This window comes from Babylonia areolata, chromosome 27, assembly GCF_041734735.1.
Source record: "Babylonia areolata isolate BAREFJ2019XMU chromosome 27, ASM4173473v1, whole genome shotgun sequence".
Taxonomy (NCBI): Eukaryota; Metazoa; Mollusca; class Gastropoda; order Neogastropoda; family Buccinidae; genus Babylonia; species Babylonia areolata.
In genome coordinates this window covers 37472602-37492990 of record NC_134902.1, presented here as the reverse complement: position 1 = coordinate 37492990, position 20389 = coordinate 37472602, and the positions used below count along the sequence as shown (strand labels likewise).

The 20389-nt window shown below is 40.3% G+C and overlaps 2 protein-coding genes across 5 annotated transcripts in view; one reads left to right on the top strand and one right to left on the bottom strand.

Moving 5' to 3' along the window:
- The window catches only part of LOC143301516 (uncharacterized), a 33624-nt gene extending 24692 nt beyond the window's left edge, over nt 1-8932 (top strand). For all 4 annotated transcript variants that reach the window (XM_076615863.1, XM_076615865.1, XM_076615864.1 and 1 more), the window contains exon 7: nt 619-8932. In XM_076615863.1, the coding sequence (XP_076471978.1) occupies nt 619-1404 (786 nt within the window). In that variant the 3' untranslated portion in view covers nt 1405-8932. The remainder of the gene's footprint in view (nt 1-618) is intronic.
- On the bottom strand, nt 8476-19318 carry LOC143301517 (myotrophin-like). Its single transcript, XM_076615867.1, has 4 exons — nt 19174-19318; nt 17900-18019; nt 16251-16334; nt 8476-10606 (listed from the first exon to the last, which is right to left on the bottom strand). Exons 1-4 carry the CDS (start codon nt 19237-19239, stop codon nt 10520-10522), a joined length of 357 nt encoding a protein of 118 aa, XP_076471982.1. The 5' UTR covers nt 19240-19318; the 3' UTR covers nt 8476-10519.
- Between the last annotated feature and the right edge of the window lie 1071 nt (nt 19319-20389).

Below are 20389 nucleotides of genomic sequence, written 5' to 3'. Positions count from 1 at the left end.
GAATAAATCCACTCTGATAGGTATACAGATATAATATATATGTATGCATGCACTCAAAGCTTGACAGCAAGTGCATTGGGTTATGCTGCTGTCAGGCATCTGCCTAGCAGATGTGGTGTGGTGTGTGTGGATCTGTATGAACGCAGTGGTGCCTCCTTGAGAATGTGAAACTGAAACTTACGTCAACTGATGAGATGTGGGTGACTTGTTTTTTTTCTGATTTACTGATACCATATATTTTATTGTTGACCTTTTAACATTATTTTGATTTTTCTTTTACCTGCAGATCTGTATTAAACACATGCTGTTCTGTCAATACTCTATGTATTTCATAGATATCTGTTAGGAATGTGTACTGTGTATGTGTTCTGGTCAAAGTATATCAGTATATGACAATGCGACCGCACATGACAGATCTATGAGTGGACTTTCTTCGAATGTATGACTGCTTCTGCTCTCCCATACAGGCAGCAGCAGTACTCCATTTTGGGGGGACACGGGTGGGTAAGGTACCATCAGGTTTAGCTTTTATCATGGATGCCTTTGTCTCTCGATGATTTCGTGAATTTCCATGTGGATAAATAAAATGTTTTTGACTTGAATTGACTGTTACCCCAGATCTCCAAGAGCAACGTAGTGGATGACATGGTGGCCTCCAACTCGCTGCTGTACAGCCTGGGGGAGAAGCCGGACCACTGTGTGGTGATCAAGTATGTGCCCTACGTGGGGGACTCGAAGCGGGCCATGGATGAGTACACCTCGGAGATCATGATGGGCGGCCGCAACACGCTGGTGGTGCACAACACCTGCGAGGACTCGCTCCTGGCCGCGCCCCTCATCCTCGACCTGGTCGTGCTGGCCGAGCTGTGCGAGCGCATCAGGTACCGTGTGGGGAGCGAACCCCAGCTCCACAGCTTCCACTCGGTGCTGTCCGTCCTCTCCTTCCTCTGCAAGGCACCGCTGGTGCCGCCCGGGACCCCCGTGGTCAACGCGCTCTTCCGTCAGCGCGCATGCATCGAGAACATTCTGCGAGCGTGCATCGGCCTGGCGCCCGTCAATCACATGCTGCTGGAATACAAGACGGAAATCATCGCCGACAGTGTCCGCATCGACGGCATGACGCTGAGTGCAGACACCCGCCATGAGGAGCAGGGTTACACAGCCGACGTCAAGGCTGTGAACGGGGTCCACAACGGTCTGAGCCAGGGTCTCCACCACCACCGTGGGCAGAAGAAAGTGGCACCTCAGCACATGAGCAATGGTGTGAGCAATGGTGTGAGCAGTGGTGTGAGCAATGGTGTGAGCAGTGGTGTGAGCAATGGTGTGAGCATTGGCGTCAAGGGCAGGATTCCTATCGATAATGACATTCAGGACGATGCTGAACTGATGGAGATGCAGCGATAACTTTGGGTCAGACGGTAGCACTGAATGAGAGGAGGTTTTAGAGGGAGAGGCTAGCAAACAGCTCTACTGCAAGAAACTCTTGATGGATGGACAGTCACTGATTTACTGGCCATGAAGATGAGTTTCAGGAGTGACATCTCAATTCACCTATTCCCAATTCACCTTTTCCCAATTCACCTATCACTGAATTGGTGATCCCTATTTGCCAATTCACAGTTCATTTATGTTGTTCAAAAGACATCAGTTGCTCTTTTATCTAATATAAAATAGTAGAATTTTATTTGAAAAAAAAGAGAAGTAAATGGTGATTGAAGACTCTCAACAAGACACCTTGCATGCATGGACACACATATTCAATAAAATATCAAAAAGTCAAATGCATACGGGGTGCTGTCCTCCAAAGCTGTTAGAGAGACTTCTCAACCAGTTCAGTTTTTTTTTCTTCAGCTTATCCAAACATTGGTTTCTGCAAGAAGGGCTCAGTAAGTTAACTCATTCAATCCTTGTCAGAGCATTGTTAGTGCATTGAAATTTGTTTCATTAAATCAGTTTCCACGTTTCTACACATGCATAATTACCACACGCAATGGGAACTAACATCTACAGTATATCCGACTGTGTCGACACACATCAGTTTGATGAAAAAACCAGTTGATTTCAGTATATTCTGCATCAAAACAGCAGGGAAGGCTGTGAACTCCTCAGGGTTGAATAGGTTAATTAAACGGGAATAACAGAAAAGTGAAACAGGACAGACTGTCAGGGGCCATTGAGAGTGGCCATACTATCAGAGACTAGGTGAATTGGGAATAGTTGAATCAGAGCTGCTCCATTTCAACAATACGCTTATGATGATAGTGCGTTTGATTCTGGAGTGAATGAGCAGGGAATGATATGTCTGAGCCTTAGTATTATAACACCAGTGTAAGCATTTGACTTGCATCCATCCATAGTGATGCGATTTTAACTTTTTGATTCCCACTTCAAAATATTTGTTCCATAAAACAAGCATAATTTAGCTAAATATTTATATAGAAAGAAAAAGCAGACAGTTTCTCGTACATTCTTGTGTATAATTTTCTTCCTTTTTTGTTTTGTTTTCGTTTTTGACACTCACAAGCACTTTCTTTCTTCGTTCCCCCCCCCCCCCCCCCCCAAATCCTGCCCATAACTGTAGACAAGAAGATTGAATGAAACTGCACTGAATGTATATGATCCATATATGTGAATATAATGTTGTCTTGAAAGATGTAAATGTTGGTGCAGATATTGTTTATGAGCTGATAAGAACAAGAGATTGGTTATAGGAAAATATAACTGAGGGGCCTTGTGCTTGTGTTGAGATTGTGTGTGTTGTGTGTTTTGTATGTTGACTAATTCGATAATGATAATCTTTTATATCACGCTGACCCATCCCGACTCTGGCTTTAAAGTCACTAAGTCATAATTAACAATTGTTTTCATCATCTGTTCTTATTTGTTGATACTGTGATACTATCATAGGTTGTGACTTGTGGCTTTTTGAATGGTCCAAGAACAAAGGTATATTCAAGATTTAAACTGAATAATTATGAACTTTCTGAATGATAAAAGTTATAGATTATATTCAAGACTTAAACTGAATAGGCAGAAAAGGTGACTTCTTGAATGAGCCAAGTTATAAATTATACTCAAGATTTAAACTGAAAAAGAAGAAAAAATGACTCTTTAATTGAACCAAGATATAAAGACTCAAGACTTAGACTGAATCAGCAGAAAAACAGGTACTGAGTGCAAGTATGACTCAGAGACTTTTATCAGAATGTTTCATGTCGAGACGTTCACCTATTTGTGACAATGTGAATACCTTGCTGTCCTGAAAAAAAGTTCCCTCGTATGTCACCATACATCTTACCCAAGCACAAATACATGTGTCCAGTCAAATGTTTCTGTCATCTTTTATACACACACTCACACACATATATATATATTACCGTAAAGTTTGGTCTATTGAGCGCACTGGTATATTAGCCGCACCCGCTAAATTTTGGAAAAATTTGAACTTTATACATACATAAGCCGCACCGGTTTATAAGCTGCACTTATTTCCGGTACCGGAACACATACTGATACTAAGAAAAGCTGTCGATACTGTAAGCGAAAAGCAAGCGAAAATACTGCTAGTGCCACAAAAAAATAATAAATAAACACAACGAAAATAAGATCCATAATTTAGAGATAGTCATATTTATTCAACGTCATCCTGCTCACTGAATCCACTAAAATCTTCGTCTTCAGTGTCCGAGTTGAAGAGAACCAGCACAGCTTCCTCCGCCATCTTGTCATATATATATATATTTTTTTGTGTGTTTACTTTGTCTCATTAAAAGAATTTTTCTATTACTTCTTTATAATAATTTATAGCATTCTATTGTCTTCATTTAGATCCTCTGGCTTGGACATAGAAATAAAAAAACTGGGCAGAGGTGGTTGTTCTCTCAGGCGTCTCTTTTCATGAAAATGAAGGTTTCTTTCCAGTCCAGCTGTTTACTGATCAGTGTGTTCAGCCCTGATGAGCTGTGTGTGCTTGGCTGGACTGAAGACAACAGTGAAAAAAAGATCGAAGAGCTGTGTTCTCTCACAGTACCTTTTCTCGGTCCCATCCCTGGACACAGACTGGGACGGAGCTGAGAGAGGGTGTGAGAGTTAGTGGAAGATCAGTTTGGTTTAGTTTTTGTTCAGCCTTGAGGCCCGACTGGCATGTTGAGTCTGGCGGGGTTGGTTTTTGTTTTTTTTGTGTGTGTGTTTTTTTCTTTTTCGCCCAAGCAGATGTAGTGTCGTGTATGTGGATTGGTTCATCGTTTGGCAGATTGGAATGTTATTGCTTTTTTTTCTGTTAATACTTTGTCAAGTCATTATTCACTGAAAAACTTTTTCCTATTTTCATTTTCCATTACTGTTCAGCTGTCTTTTTTTCTTTCTTTTTTAAGAAAATCTTGTCATCTTTTTAAAAATTGCATTGTCAATTTTTTTTAGTGGAGAAAGGGCGTTTGTGTACATGCAGTTGTTTTCAGAATTGTGTGTATATGAATTTTTTGGCTTCTAAACAATTTACTCAGATGATGTTTTAATTGTAGAACGAGTGTTCTGGAATAAAAGGATGTGAGAATCTCACTTTTAATCAACGATGATGAACAGAGTGTAGCTCCACACACATACTGCATTTGACTTTACTTGTATAGATTATGTATTGCTGCTGTTTATGAAATCGCTTTCAGTCTTGTCAGCGACATGAGGTCAGTGTTTGAAGTGGCTGGTCATCTTCCTTTGACAGAGTGATCTTGAGACAGGAAGTAGCCATCAAAGAATTTGGGAAGCAAAGCTTATCACAATACTCTGAACATTTCGTGTTAAGCAGAGCGTGAAGATTGGCCTTTAAATTGTTCTGTTTTTGTTTTTATCTTGTAATGAGATTAGATAGGCTTGAAGAGCCCCATCCTGGGATGCAGGAAGTCTTGATCAAAATACTGTCAAAGTATTATTCATGCTGCAGCTGTGCTTATCCCTTTAATTTTTTCCATTCAGTAATCAGTTTTCATCATAACGATGTTCTTGTTTTGATTTTGATTTGTCATTGTTTTTTGGTGGGTTTTTTTTTTTTTTTCCCTTTGTAGTATTATAACCATGTTTTGCTTTTACAGATAAGGAATCTCGTTTTATTTTACTCAGAATCCTGGGACCCAGTCATTTTGAGCTACATAAATAATTACTTTTTTTTTCTTCACACACCCACCCACCCACCCACACACACACATAAAAATATATATATAGAGAGAGAGGCACATCCCTTAGTTTCTCATCTGATTTTCTCCACACATTGACTGATATAATTACAGTCATTATCACTGATTGACATAATTTCAATCAGTAACAGCAGCAGTATAAAACAGAAGTTGCAGTTATCACAGAATGCAAAGATATTGACATACAGTCGTGACAAAAACAGAAAAAAGTGCTGAAAGATACAGAGGCTTCCGAATTTTTCAGTTAACTGAAGTATATATTCACACCAGAATTTGTGTTAACATTACTGATTAAAGTATCTTCTCATTTCCCATCAAATTTAGAGGTTCAGTTGGGAAAATGATATTATGATTACAAATGTTTTTGCTGAGATAAAAAAAAATAAAAAAAAATAAAAGGATGATGTCCATTTTGTTTCTTGTAGTTACTACCTTTCATGATTTTGTATTATTTATCAAGTCACTGGATGAAATGAAATAAATTGAATTTTTAATAAGAATTGTGCAACAGTATATGACACCAAATTGAATTTTTGATAAGAATTGTGCAAATCATGTGTTGAGAGAGAGAGAGAGAGAGAGAGTTCAACAGACTTTTGCCGTGTGTGTAAATTATGTACAGTTTATACAAAACTACTATCAAGTACTGTTGCTGGGTATGGTCAAAACAAGATGCATGTATTTAGCCCAAGAGAAATAAATCCAATGAAGAGGTGCCCAACAGGCCAGTGGCAATGTGCCTGAATAGGAAGCAAATGTCAAGGAGTTTTGAGTCCTATCTACCCGGTAATACATTTGCGTCTCCACTGGACTTTAAAAAGTGCGCTTCTGGGAGCCAGCTTTTTTTGGATGAGACAATAATAAACAGGTCCCATATGCAGCATGCACTTTGTGCAGGTAAAAACACCCATGGCATTAAAAAGGTGGTCACTAGCTAAGTTCTGCAGAAAAATCCACTATGGGCAGTAAATGGGTTGTCAATGGCAAAATTCTGCAGAAAAATTCACTATAATAGTAAAAGAAATATACAGGCATAGTATACTTGAAACAGAAATTTAAAGGGGGGAAAAAAAAAGGGGGGAGGCATGGCACTGTGGTGATATGCTCTCCCTGAGGGCAGCCCAGATTTTCACACTACACATTCTCAGGGCTGATCAGTGTGGTTGAAACTTAATGACACTTTTTAGAGGAAAGTGGCAGAAAGGTTAAGATGCTCATCTGCCAATACAGAGAGACCGTGAGGGTCTGGGTTCGAATCCCACTCTCGCCCTTTCTCTGAAGTTTGACTGGAAAATTCAACTGAGCGTCTAGCCATTCAAATGAGATTACAAACCAATGTCCTGTGTGGCAGCACGCACTTGGCGCAATGAAAAAGAACCCATGGCAAAGAGAGTGTTGTCCTTTGGCTAAATTCTGCAGAAGAAGTCCACTCTGATAGGTATACAAATGCATGGACTCATGGACTGACTAAGCACGATGGGTTATGCTGCTGGTCAGGCATCTGCCTAGCAGATGTGTTGTTGTGTATATGGATTTGTTTTTGTATGTGTATTTGTGTATATGGATTTGTTTTTGTATTTTGTATTTCTTTTTATCACAACAGATTTCTCTGTGTGAAATTCGGGCTGCTCTCCCCAGGGAGAGCGCGTCGCTATACTACAGCGCCACCCATTTTTTTATATTTTTCCTGCGTGCAGTTTTATTTGTTTTTCCTATTGACGTGGATTTTTCTACAGAATTTTGCCAGGAACAACCCTTTTGTTGCCGTGGGTTCTTTTTTACGTGTGCTAAGTGCGTGCTGCACACGGGACCTCGGTTTATCGTCTCATCCGAATGACTAGTGACCAGACCACCACTCAAGGTCTAGTAGAGGGGGAGAAAATATCGGAGGCTGAGCCGTGATTCGAATCAGCGCGCTCAGATTCTCTCGCTTCCTAGGTGGACGCGTTACCTCTAGGCCATCACTCCACTAATTTGTCCAAATGCAGTGACACATCCTTGAGAAACTGAAACTGAATGACACTACTGATAATTTATAAAACTTCATTTGATTTTTGTTGTTTTGTAGGAGCTAAAAAAAATGTTTTAATAAGTTGTTGCTGCTTATTTATTCATGCCTTTTAGCACAATGTCATCTTAATCAAAACTATGCACCAGTAAGTAATTTGAATAGAGAAGACCATTAATGCACTTTTCAGATTTTGTTTTGTTTTGTTTTGTTTTTGTTTGTTTTTTTGTTGCTGAATGACTACTGTGTAAAGTCTGAACATGATGAGGAGGCAAGCAAAGACAGAAGACAGTTTCAATGCATTTGTCCTGTTTCACACACACACACACAAAATACACACGCAAACTCAAACATTGTATGTGTGTCAGCCTACGTGTCTGCAGCACAAAAATCAGAGCCTCCAAGTTAACTTGTGTTTTCACACACATTTAAACACACACACACACACACATCTCTACTGTTTGCCCAGAACAGTGCTGATTGAGTAGCGTGAGCCTCTGACAAGTCTCTACAACTCCACTCCACAGCAAAGAACCTGAAAAACGAGTTTTAAAGAGGTGGAAGTGCTCTTAGATAAAAATATGCAAAGTGTTTTCCCTACACTCTAGACTGCCGTCTGTATCAGATAATCCATGCACAGGAAAAAAAAAAATCATGTGGGGAAGGTGATAAAATCTGAGTAATGAAAAACACAGCGATCATCATCTTGTGGCTCAAAAAGTGTAAATACTGGTTCTGTAAATCTTAACAACAAAACAAAAGCCACTAGCTAAAGAAAAGTAGTCATATTCATACTCAATTAAAGAAGAACATTCCTCTGAGACTGATCATTCCATTATTTTTTCTTTAAAGGACTGAAAAAGCCACCCTGAACAGAAACATAGTTATATATAATTAACAAAATTATATATAATAACATGCATACAAAATCAAAAACTGCCCTTGGGTACCTCACACATCTAAGGCCAAAGAAAAAAAAAGAAAAAGAAGGTAAGAATGCCTAATCATCAAGTCCAGAGAGACAGGAAGTATTCAAGACTTAGCAGAAAACAATACAGGTAAATGGACCAGCAATGTAGGAAATAAGAATGGAAGAGACGACAGAAAGAAAAGGCACAAAGGTCAGAAACAAAGAGAACGACAGAAAAGAAGAAACTTCTGGCACAGAAGTAGCCACCATCACTTCCGCTTTCAATTCATCACATTCAAGAACCGCTTTCAATTCATCACATTCAAGAACCGCTTTCAATTCATCACGTTCAAGAACCACACTTTTGAAAGTCAAGTTTCAATAAAAAGACAATTTTATCACTGATTGAAATCCATGCATACAACACAAACATCCTAGGTGTTCAAAACTCATTGCAAGCAATTGATAATCTATTCCAGAGCATTGCAGAGACATCAGTGCAGAGAATTCAACACTGGATAATCATCATCCTTGCTAAATGCCACACTAAAAGAACTTGAAAGTGAAAATACACTTCCGTGTGAGACAAGCAGTGTGCAATGCCCATTCAAAACGGAAAACTGGATTTTGTTCTGTGAAGCAAACAAGAACAAGATTATTCAGTAATAATAATGATGATGTGAAGCCCCAAGCACTTGTCTAAATTAATCCCCAAAGGAACATCTTTCATCAACAGTACAGAGAAAGACATGGAGAGATGGAGAGAGAGAATAAGAGTGAGAGAGAGAGAGACAGAACGAGAGGGAGAGAGAGAGTAGCGAAAAAACAGAAAGAAAAGATGGCTAAGACGAAGAGATGGGAAAGGTATCCACCACCTCTTCACACACACACACACATAAACAAGCAGACAGCAGTGACACAAGACGTTTACACAGGACAGTCAACACAAGCCCTTTCAGGAAACAACTCTGTTCCACATGTGGAAGACTGTGACAGAAACATTCACACCTGCACACACACTGACCGCAGACAGGATTCTGGTAAGTCTCACTCTATTCTGGTTACCATCATGGCTTTATATGAATGTTCTCGGACAGAAGTATGTACAGCACTCTATGAAGTAATCGGTACACATGATATGCATGTACTCTGGTTATTTTTATGCTTCAGAAATACATGAAATAAAAAAAAAGTTCTTTTCAATACAAGAGGCTGCATACAGGTGGTGTGGGAAATCAAAATAACCCTGAAAGGTAAAACAGTGACTTAGAAAATGCTGTTTTTATTCATGCTTCATTCCTCAGGTGATATGACCGATGAGGATATAAGTTACCATAACCAGACTTGTGGGGGAAAATGGAGGGTGGGGAACACCACACTGACACCACCATGATGACAATGCACTAAGACGGGCAGCGTAAATGACAGTTTCTATACCGGGAGTCCCGTGATTTAAACACACAACGCTTTGACTGCAAAGACAGCACTTAACCAGGCGCCGGAAACAGCAACTTTTGAATGAGACGAAGGCACACAAATTTCTGCCAATGCGGCACACTGCTTTTTTTTTCTTGCTTTTTTTTTTTTTTTTTTTTTTAAATGGAGAATGTTGAGCAGGTCTGGGAATGGTTTGTGTGCCTCTTTTTAAAAAAAACAACTTATGAGTGAATGTTGCTGACATATCTTACCTGTTTTTGTTTAAAACAAAGTATTCATATATATATATATATATATATATATATATGTATACATATATATTACATTTCATACCTCATTTCAATTCATATTAAAGTAGTTGACACAAACTGCTGAAACTGCAGATTCCAATGGGCAGCAGGTAGATATGCAGACTTAAAAAAACAAAAATAAATAAAGAACCACTGTAGTGTTGCGTTTCATGGAATATACACTTTTCGAAAATGAAACTGAGGAACAGCTACTTACCAAAAGAGGAAATTTGTGTGATTCAAGAGAAATTTCCACAAGCCCCGACATGCTTGAAATGACAACAGTAACACAGCACAATCAAGACTTCCTACCAAGTTGGGTTGTTTTTTGTTCTTTTCTGCCAATTTCACCTCATTCGCTTCCCTCTGTCATCCCCATTTTCTCTCTTTTGACAAACAGATCACTGTGAACACAAAGAAAAGCCCATCCACAATATAAAATGATCTGACACCTTTTTTCTTTCTTTCCTTCTGTCAGTAATTTTGTCTATAGATGATCAATATATTGGTGCTCCCAAAAGTGGCATGTAAACTTCAAGCATTTTTCAAGTTTCAACATCCTGTTGATTGCATTGTGTCTATTGTATGCGCACAAACACACCCACACACAAACACACAAAGAGAGGAAGAGAGAGAGAACTCTGGCATTCAGCTGGTCGCAGCAATGCAACTGTGGTGTTTGTTGCACTTATTTTAAAAGAGCCTTGATGTCGTCATTCTCGGCACACTCTATGTACGGTTTTCCATCTGGGCTCTTCAAAGTCTTGTCAGCTCCCTGTAACACACACACACAAACACATATAAACATAAATTGTCCATAAGTAAATGAATAAATAAAACTCTATCTCTCTCTATCATACACAGATAATCGTGATAAAGGCAGAAAATAGGCCTTGGTCTTCCACCATTAACTTTTTCTTCTTTTTTTTTTAAAGGAGAAAAAAAGAAGAAGAAAGATTGTACAAATTTTAACTAAAGTGGAGGCGTAATCAGATAGTCCACTAACCTTCTGACAAAGTATGTCTACACAGGTTCACAAAGCTAAAGGTCCCACAGCCTTTCAAAGCCACAGAGGCAGTGAATTCAAACATCATACACTGTATCTAGAGCTTGGCATAGGAAGGCGAGACCCAATCCTCTCCTGTCACTTTTCAACCTTCTCCACGCTGAAGTCAGGTACCCATTCACACCTGGCTATGTGAGGAAAGTCAGTGTGAGGTGAATCAGAGTAAAGTGCCTTTCCCAAGGTCACAACATCACGGTGCCTTTCCCAAGGTCACAACATCACGCCGACACACGGGCTTCAAACTCTTGACTAAATGATCAGAAAACCAACACACATGTCTTACATACCACACAGCACATTTGCCCCCCCCCCCCAACCCCCCCTCCCCCCACCACCCCCATCTCTTTTTAAAAATTAAAAAAAAAAAAATTTGATTGTGGTACATCAACATGCCTTCCTCGTTGACATTTTCTTTTTAATTCTTTAATCACCATAGGCGATATCAGTTGACTAGACAGTGCACCACCACAGATGACTTTAGCGGATACCCAGGGGTCATGTTAAAATTACCATTTTTCACATTGTACCAAAGCTTCACAGCTGCAGCCAGTTTCCTGCCAACAGACTAACCTTTGCTCCCTGACTGAGTTTGAAGTGAACTGGTCCATTGTGTTGTTTTAAGATGAACCGAAGACTGAGAGCATCTTATCTAAAACATTTGGCACTGGGGAACATTTTTCACACAGAGACTTGTCAGTGAAACAGTTAACATACTCATACAGCTTACATGACTGCTTGTTGTCTAAGGATGGGCATATATTAACTTTTTATCTATTCTGTGATAAATGGGACGAAACAAAGTTAACATAATTTTATAGTTTACATGTCTGTGTGTTTCCTAAGGATGGACATTTGATCATTAACTTTTAATATAAAATAAATGGGATGAAATACTTGGGGGTTTGTGTGTGTGTGTGTGTGTGTGTGTGTGTGTGTGTGTGTGTGTGTGTGTGTGTGTGTGTGTGTGTGTATTACACAAAAGATAAAATTAACAAACTAAAATGGGAGATAAATGAAAATAGTGTTACACAGACTTCAGCTGCATTTGGTTCTGGCTGTCTGATAATCTAGGAAAAAATAATTTGCTGCATTTTTCTGACATAAAAAACATCTGTCATGTCATGACTGAATTTGTTCATGACAGGATAAAATACAAGTGTGTGTGTGTGTGTGTGTGTGTGTGTGTGTGTGTGTGTGTGTGTGTGTGTGTGTGTGTGTAATTCATTTAATGTCTATCCACATTAAGTGATATTAGACCAAAAAAAAAAAAAAGAAAAAAAAAAGAAAAAAAAGGAGGGGTGGATGGGGGGTGGGGGGAGGAAGGAGGGAAAGGGTAAGGGGAAAAAATCACAACATTTACAACAATCTGGTTAAAACAATAACTTCCAAACTTCCAAAGGATAAATCGTTTTAACAACCCAGATGGACTATCCAACAAAGATTTGAAACAGTGCAACATTAGCAGTGACAAGTCCAAGATATATATATATATATATATACATGAATCTTGGAGAGAAAAAAAAAAGTTATAACAGCAACCCAATTGGATTATTTAACAATTCAAAGAAATTGAACAATAAAAGTGATGAGTCCAATATTTCTTGCATCGGAAAAGATGCTAGTACAGGTATGTGACATTTTAACATGTTGCAAGTAAATACATGATCACTTGTTATAGGATTACCACATATACAGGAAACACTTTTTATGTATTTTGTCTTGAAACAGTTCAGTTTCCATCTGCAGATCAATGATGCAATCTGCCTTTTACTGTAAATGTGTTGTTCATGTTTACCAACAATTCCATAAATATCACTTATTTCTTAGTATAATTTGGAATGGCCCATTTTCCTTTCTTCTGACTGAAAGTATGATCACTGGATTTGTTCTACTAGACTATAACGTTCTTGCAATGAAAATGGAAGAGATAAACATGCTGACTCAGATGATTCCTTTGCTCCTTTTTTCGCCGAGAGATCAACCTTCTCATGATAAAGAAGGCCACAATGCGAAGGAATCCAGATAAATGTTGTACTAGTACCCCTCAATGAGAGTAAATGAATTAGATGTTTAATTTCAATAATAATTTCAGATCTAACTTTCGAGTGTAAAGATTTGATAGCATTAATGACTGACTTAGAGTCAACACAAAAAGCAATCTGGAATATATTTTTTGGCAAATCGAGTAAAAAGTACAATGCCATAAGTACTGCAACTAGCTCCGCGGTAAAGATTGACTTATTTTTTCCCACGTTATAAATTTTTCTGCATTTAGTTCAGGTACGATATATGCGGCACCTGCATTATTGTTTAACACAGAACTATCTGTATAAACCATCAGGTGGTTTGGATATTGATCACATAAGTGGATTCGGGCATAAGATGACAGTAAATTTATGTTTTCAGTCTTTGTTACATTCGTATAATCAATATCAAACTGGGCTCTCGAGTTCCCAGGGTGGGATAGGGGATAAAACGGACTGTTTGGCTACATTATGTGTGTGTGTGTGCATGCGCATGTGGACACGCACATGCATGAACGTGTGCGTGTGACCACACACAAAACTGATGCATGAATGCCTTACTGGTGCCTCATTAATATTCAGTGAGGAATGCCAAAAGGATATCAGTTATCACTGTGTACAGCGATGCTTTAAGTCCTGTTCTGTGAGTCAGTGAACTGTAAGCGACAATCTGGAAATAACTGCGGTACGTTTCTGTTCCATTTGTTCAGCCTTAAGTCAATTACAAATAGAGAACAAATCAAAGTTAAACTCACTAAGTTAACAAACAAAATCTATAAGGGTGAAGAAAAATAAGATGGACAAAATAAGAGTCAGTCATAACTTTATCTATAATCCATCTATCTGATTTGGTGACCAAAAACAACAACAAAAAAACCAACAATAAAATTAATACTGTCCAGTGAGCCCCAGCCAATTAATCCTAAAACGAAACGAAGAACACATGCGAGAAGGTTCCTCAAAACAGGCTCTGTTGAAATTCATTATGGATATGTACAAAAAAATTACACACAGGACATTGGGCTGCTGCACTGACTCAAAAACATATATTCACTGTAATATTTGGCCAACAAGTGAAACTATGCAAGGCTCAGCTTTTTAAAAAACTAAAATCTGACCAATGCATCACATCGACTACATGCACCCTATATGTGCCTGTAATCTGAATTCTGACCTCTCTCACAACAAACTCAACATCTGAAAACTTTCCTGATCACAACAATTTGGACAAACATACATGATCACACAGAACCAATTAACCAATCAATCAATGAAGACAACAAGCCTGGGTCAACGGACAGAGTTGTGCCCCTGTCTGAATATCAACAGTTGCATGCTGCAGTCTTACAACAGTCTGACCGTTGACTCAAAATTATTGATGTTCAACATGATACTGATTTGAAAGAGAATGTGATATCTTTTAATATTCAGGACATGAAAAAAAAGCACCATCGGATTTGGGAAATAAAGCTGAGAATAGAGAAATCTGAAAAGTGAACTGTTTGCTTTCAAAATCTTTTCCACTGAGCAAAGTAAGATGGTGACTGGGAGTGGAAGGAAGGGCTGTCAGTCTGGATTCTGACTGAACAAGGTAATTCACTGGGGCAAAACTAGAGGGCAAATTTGGCTGAAGGCTGCGGAACTCTTGAAAGCAGACTTATAACCGAGCCGACAAAGTGACACAGAGGAGTTGACAAGCAGACGAGAACAAGTCGGATTCTGATCCAGTTTCTGATGATGATGTCACTACTCAGAAAACAACATCTGGGGTCAACAGAGCCATTTTGTAAAAGCCTGTCACTATGGAGGACTTTCACTCATCCAGATTTTCGGCAGATGCAACTTATCAGAAGTGTGCGCTTTGTATGATAGTCATGTCCGATTATGACCATCAAAACAGAAGAGGAGGCAAGTACTGCCCCAACTAACTAGGCTAGAATTTGACTAGAGTGGAGAATGTCTTGCCCAAGTTACATCCCCACTCTCACAGCCAAGAGGGTTTTAAGACAGTCGGTGATGGGATGGTTCCCAAAGGCCAACTAGTCCCGAAGGCTGCAGCACTACGAGCCAGTGCAATCTTGCCTCCTAGTTTGAGAGTTGTCGTCCTTCACAAAAGACTAAGCTGTAAATCACTAAATTGTTTCCCACTGTAATGGAGAAACCATGGATCATACAGCTCTCACTTTGCTATGCGCCTTGTACGTCTTCAATACATTTTCTTTACATTCAAAGGGTACACCTTTTGCGCTGTATCACTTTACAGCCCGGAAATTGTGGTAATGTTTGATATATATGCGCAAGTCTAATGTATAAATATACCATAAAACTTCAGTAAAACTCACTTTTCAAGTTGTACAAGTATTTAAATATAAGCGCGAAAGAGCTATTGAGTACTAATCTACTATCCTTGAGAAGCAAGATAGATCCCTTGATTGCTGAGCTCTGAAGAAATGAAATCAGAGTGGCATGGGATAAGTTGAAGTGCCAGTACTTCTTGTCCTTGCCTGCTTTTTTAAGTGGTGTACATGGTTTTGCTTAACAACAGTAATGCAGTCCCAAAAGAAAGAAGTCGACATAATAATAATAATAATAACTGACATTCATATGACGTGTTTCTCCAGAAATGCTGCTCAAACAGCTTTACATTTCATTCCCCACTCCTTTCCTCCCCCATCAATATATAAAGACAGGTGACTGTATCAGATCAGGGCATCAGTCACTGTGCAGTGTTGGCCAGGTGACTGTATCAGATCAGGGCATCAGTCACTGTGCAGTGTTGGCCAGGTGACTGTATCAGATCAGGGCATCAGTCAATGTGCAGTGTTGGCCCAGTGGTCCGTCTAGGAAGCAAGCAAATCTGAGCACGGTGGTTCAAATCCCACAGTCACCAATATTTTCTTCCCCTCCACTAGACCTTGAGTAGTGGTCTGGACGCTAGTCATTTGGATAAGACGATAAGCTGAGGTCCAGTTTGCAGCATGCACTTAGTGCAAGAAAAAGAACACATACCAACAAAATGCAAAATTCTGTAGAAAAATTCACTTCGATGGGAAAACAAATTGCAGGCTGAAAAAAATACAAACGGGGGGATGGGTGGCACCCTCAGTGTAGCATTAGCAATGCGCTCTCCCTGTGGCCAGCAGCCTGAATTTCACACAGATAAATCAGTTGTCACAAAAAGAATAATACAATACCGTTCTTCATTTAGACTCCTTCCAATCTCATCCTAATCCCATCTCAGTCAGACAACAGGCCTTCGCTGACCAGCATACATGTCAGCAGCAGTTCAGGGATTAATGAAAGGGGGTTCATCAACAAGAGTTACTTACCCTTTCCAGCAACATTTTGACACACTCAGTGTGCCCTTCGAAAATGGCGGACAAAAGAGGTGTGAGGCCATGCTTGTCTGCTTGCTGAAAACACACAAAAAGCAGTTGTATGGACACTTTGTAAAAGCAATAGGTAACATTACATGTGTAGTAAACATGCACTGGTTTACACATCCTGTCACCATGGAGAGATGTGTGAGATGGGCAGAGACAGAGAAAGTGATGTAGAGACTAGCTCTGTCTACAGCTCTAAAACAGCTTACAATAATCTGAAGAAATACTTCCAAAAGAGGCATGAAAAGACATCCCTGGAATCAATGTGTGTGTGTGTGTGTGTGTGTGTGTGTGTGTGTGTGTGTGTGTGTATGCATGTGAGTGCGTGTGTACATGCATGATGCGCGCGTGTGTGCGTGCGTGCGTGTGTGTGTGTGTGTGTGTGTGTAATTTGTGCTGACTTATCTACTAATCATAGGTAGTCACCCACAAGAAAACTGTTGTCACACACAAAAAAACACTTAAGCTTCTCGTACAAACTTTCTTACCAATACTGAATATGTTAAAACGTTGGACTTTCAATCTGGGTGTTTTGAGTTCAAATCTCAATAACAGCGCCTTGTGGGTAAAGGGTGGAGATTTTTCCAGTCTCCAAGGTAAACATATCTGCAGACCTGTTAATGCCTAAACACCCTTTGTGTGCATATGCATGCAGAAGATCAAATACACATGTGTATGTTTAAGATTTTGTAATCTATGTCAGTGTTCGGTGGGTTATGGAAACAAGAACATACCCAGCATGCATACCCCCAAAAACGGAGTATGGCTGCCAACATGGCAGGATAAATGAAAAAACAAACAAACGGTCATACATGTAAAATGTTGCTCATCTGTATGAGTATGTACGTACGTGACTGAAACCTGACTGAATAACATGGGAAACGAATGATGAGCACCCAAATGGCAGCTACCCAGGTAAGCAGCCTGTTGTGCAAATGACTCCATGTTTGTAAAGTGACGAAAGCTTGGTCTCCGACCGAGGATACGCGCTAAGTAAGTATCCGTATTATATATTTTCATATCAAACAGAAACACAGCTATTCAGTTGTTCAGTAGGTAATTTTGCCTCTGTCTACTATTACTGAAATTAATCCTGGACAAAAACTCCAAAACAAAGCTCTGTTTTGTGCACACATACATGCTGTACAAATAAAATAAATTCATTAAGCAATAAGCAATGTAACAAAATCCAACAGACTTCTGATTTCAAAGAACTTTGTCCTGAAGCAGCAGAAAAAAAAGAAAGACAACAGTCTCTTTTTTTTTTTAATTTAAAAAGGTTAAAGGTCACACAGCCTTTTACAGCCTTTTGGGGCAGTGAATTCATATCCACTGAGTCTAGCGTTCAGCACAGGAAGGTGGGGCCTGATCCTCTCCTTCCACTGTTTTTTTTTACCTTCCCCAACTGGAGTCAGGTACCTATTCACACTTGGGCGGAGTGGGGAAATCCAGGTAAAGTGCCTTTTCCAAGGACACTACACCATGCTCAAACAGGGCCTCTAAGTCTAACCCTTAACACTGGTGAACCAGTGAATCAGAAGTTTGCCTGATTCTGCCCGGATGCCTCCCCAGGACCCAATTTTCTCTTTGCTTACATTGATCTTGGCACCCTTATCGAGCAGGAATTTGATGACGTCAATTTGTCCATAGTCTGCAGCGACGTGTAAGGGGTAACGTCCATTGATCTCAGTGTTGACCACATCCACGTTCTGAGCCTACAGAATAAAATTGAATGAATGAATGAATGAACTTTATTTGTATATGGTGTGTAAACATTTCCACACCTAGGTTGGTTCAGAGCACCACAAAAACACAAGCACACAGGCAAGAACAACAAGAAGCACAGAAACAAGAACAACAAGAAACAACAGAATGCCTGCACAGAAGACAACACACTCAGTCACACACACACACATGTGTATACACATGCACAAACATGTACAAACACAATTAATGATAATAATAATGAAAACCAGACACACAAACACCTTGAGAGAGAGAGACAGACAGACAGACAGACAGAGACAGAGAGAGAGGCAGGGAGACAGAGAGAGAACCTTCACATTGAGGTGTTTGTGATGAGTGTGTTGTTGATCCCTTGATCAAAAACATAATTCAGTGACAAAATATATATCAGCAATACACTTATCAATATCAATAGTTATAATCCATTCATGTCCCAATGCTGATAACTTTCATTCTAAGTTTAACATTAACAATTTAACATCTACAAATGCAAACACACACCACCTAACCCCCATCACACCCCACCCCCAACACACATACACACACACAGTGTTAGTGTCTTAATCAAAGCAGCCGAGTCACCCCGAAAACATATTTTGTTGGCTCATTTTGTTCTAACAATAGGTTAGCAACAGATTGTCAAATCGACGAGATCTTATTTTTCTTCCCTGTGGGTTCTCTGTGTCTTATTCTTTAATTTAGAAACTTAAATGTTCTGAAACAGGATCCGACATTGACGGTGCACACACGAACCTACAAGTCAGGAAGGGGTGGGGCTTACGACTGAATCATCAGGATCAACATTCATGTTCTTCCTGAACAGGTCTGGAAATGTGTCACCCAACTCTCAACTCAAGTGAGGCACGTCTGCTTCGAACGAAGCATTTACTCGCACAGCTATCTGATTAACAATGAATGCCACACATTAGATCACTGCACACCCAACAAAAATAGCCAGTCATTCAAAGAATATGTAAATACAAAGGACTTATTATTTCTAAAATATTATTTACACATTGTTTAATCAAAAGGATGGATGACTGGATGGACGGAATGAGGGATGGGATTAAAAAGGATCGACCAAATGGGACAGCCCCTCAAGATTTTACTGAAAATTCATCACCTCCTTAAAAGCTTGCACAGATACCAAATCTCCGTTCTTGACTGCCCACAGGAACTCCTCAGCCATCGTCACAATTTTAATTTCTATTTTCTCGCACCCAGTTCTCAACCAGGGTTGGGCGGAAGACCGGAAGTCACCTTTCAGGGTTGATGACCCCGACTAAATTTTTATTGGTTGAACGGAACGAGGAGATAACCAACAGTGAAAATTGCTGGGTTCGTAGGAGATTCAGTTCCAGACTGCAGATGTTAAAGCGTGCGGACGAATGCATATACACCACATCTGCTGTTGGGGAAGAAAAGGAGGAGCTAGATTACCTTTACAAAAATGAATGCTGAAAAAAGAGCTTTGCATTGAAACTGAACTTTCCAAAAGGCACCCCACCTTCTCACCCTGCCTCTACAACCCCGGGGTTAGGGGGTGCACGGGAGGGGTAGTACCTCTAGAGGGGGGGCTTGTCACGCTCTTCTGGGAGTGGTTCGTCCTCTATTGGTCCCCACTGGCACCCAGCTCTCACTATGGGTCCTAGAAGCTGCTAGCATGCGGAACTCGGAAGCGCCCAACCCCCGGGTAACTGACGGCTTTGACAGCCGAGCTGGCTAAACTAGGTGAGGGTAGCCGATGGGTCTCAAACCCTTGGTGAGTTAGGGCTTGTCTACCCAAGCATGTGAAGACTGGATCCGGCGGACTCTGCGGAAGAAACCTTCATGGTTCAATGGAGAGGAAGGCGGTTGCAGCAGAGCACTGTGGAGTGTTGAGGGCAGGATGAGGCACATAGGACATCCTGGTCATCCACTGCATCTGTTTTCATCTCCAGTCGTCTTGACCTCGTCTTGCCACTGGATACAGACGGTCTCGGACAAGAGAGTGGGGTCGACGGTGCACAACTCCTCCTCACTATAAACAGAGTCATCGCGCAAGTCATCAGTCATCCTTCATCCCATACCATCATTTTCCCCAAGCCCTGTGGCGACAGGCGAGCGACGAAGTGACAGGTGTGGGTACACTGGCAGTCGTAGCCGCGGACCTACACACAGGCGGCTCAGGCCATAGGGTCGTTTTTCAACGACTGGAGCAGCGGTGGAGATTGGCAGCCCCTTGAGTGACTGAGCAGCCCTCTTCAGGACAGCACTGCTCACGGCCTCCATGGCATGAGGGAGGGGCTAGAAAAGGTGCCCTAAACATTGCCTGCTCCACGCCACCCTAGTCAGCATAC

Coding starts and splice junctions, on each gene's coding strand:
- LOC143301517 (XM_076615867.1), bottom strand. CDS start 19,239: ATGGCTGAGGAGTTCCTGTGGGCAGTCAAGAACGGAGATTTGGTATCT. Junction 16,335..17,899: donor ATAAGGGTGCCAAGATCAAT/GTAAGCAAAGAG, acceptor GTGTGTTTTCAG/CAAGCAGACAAGCATGGCCT. Junction 10,607..16,250: donor TCAAAATGTTGCTGGAAAGG/GTAAGTAACTCT, acceptor TGTGTGTTACAG/GGAGCTGACAAGACTTTGAA.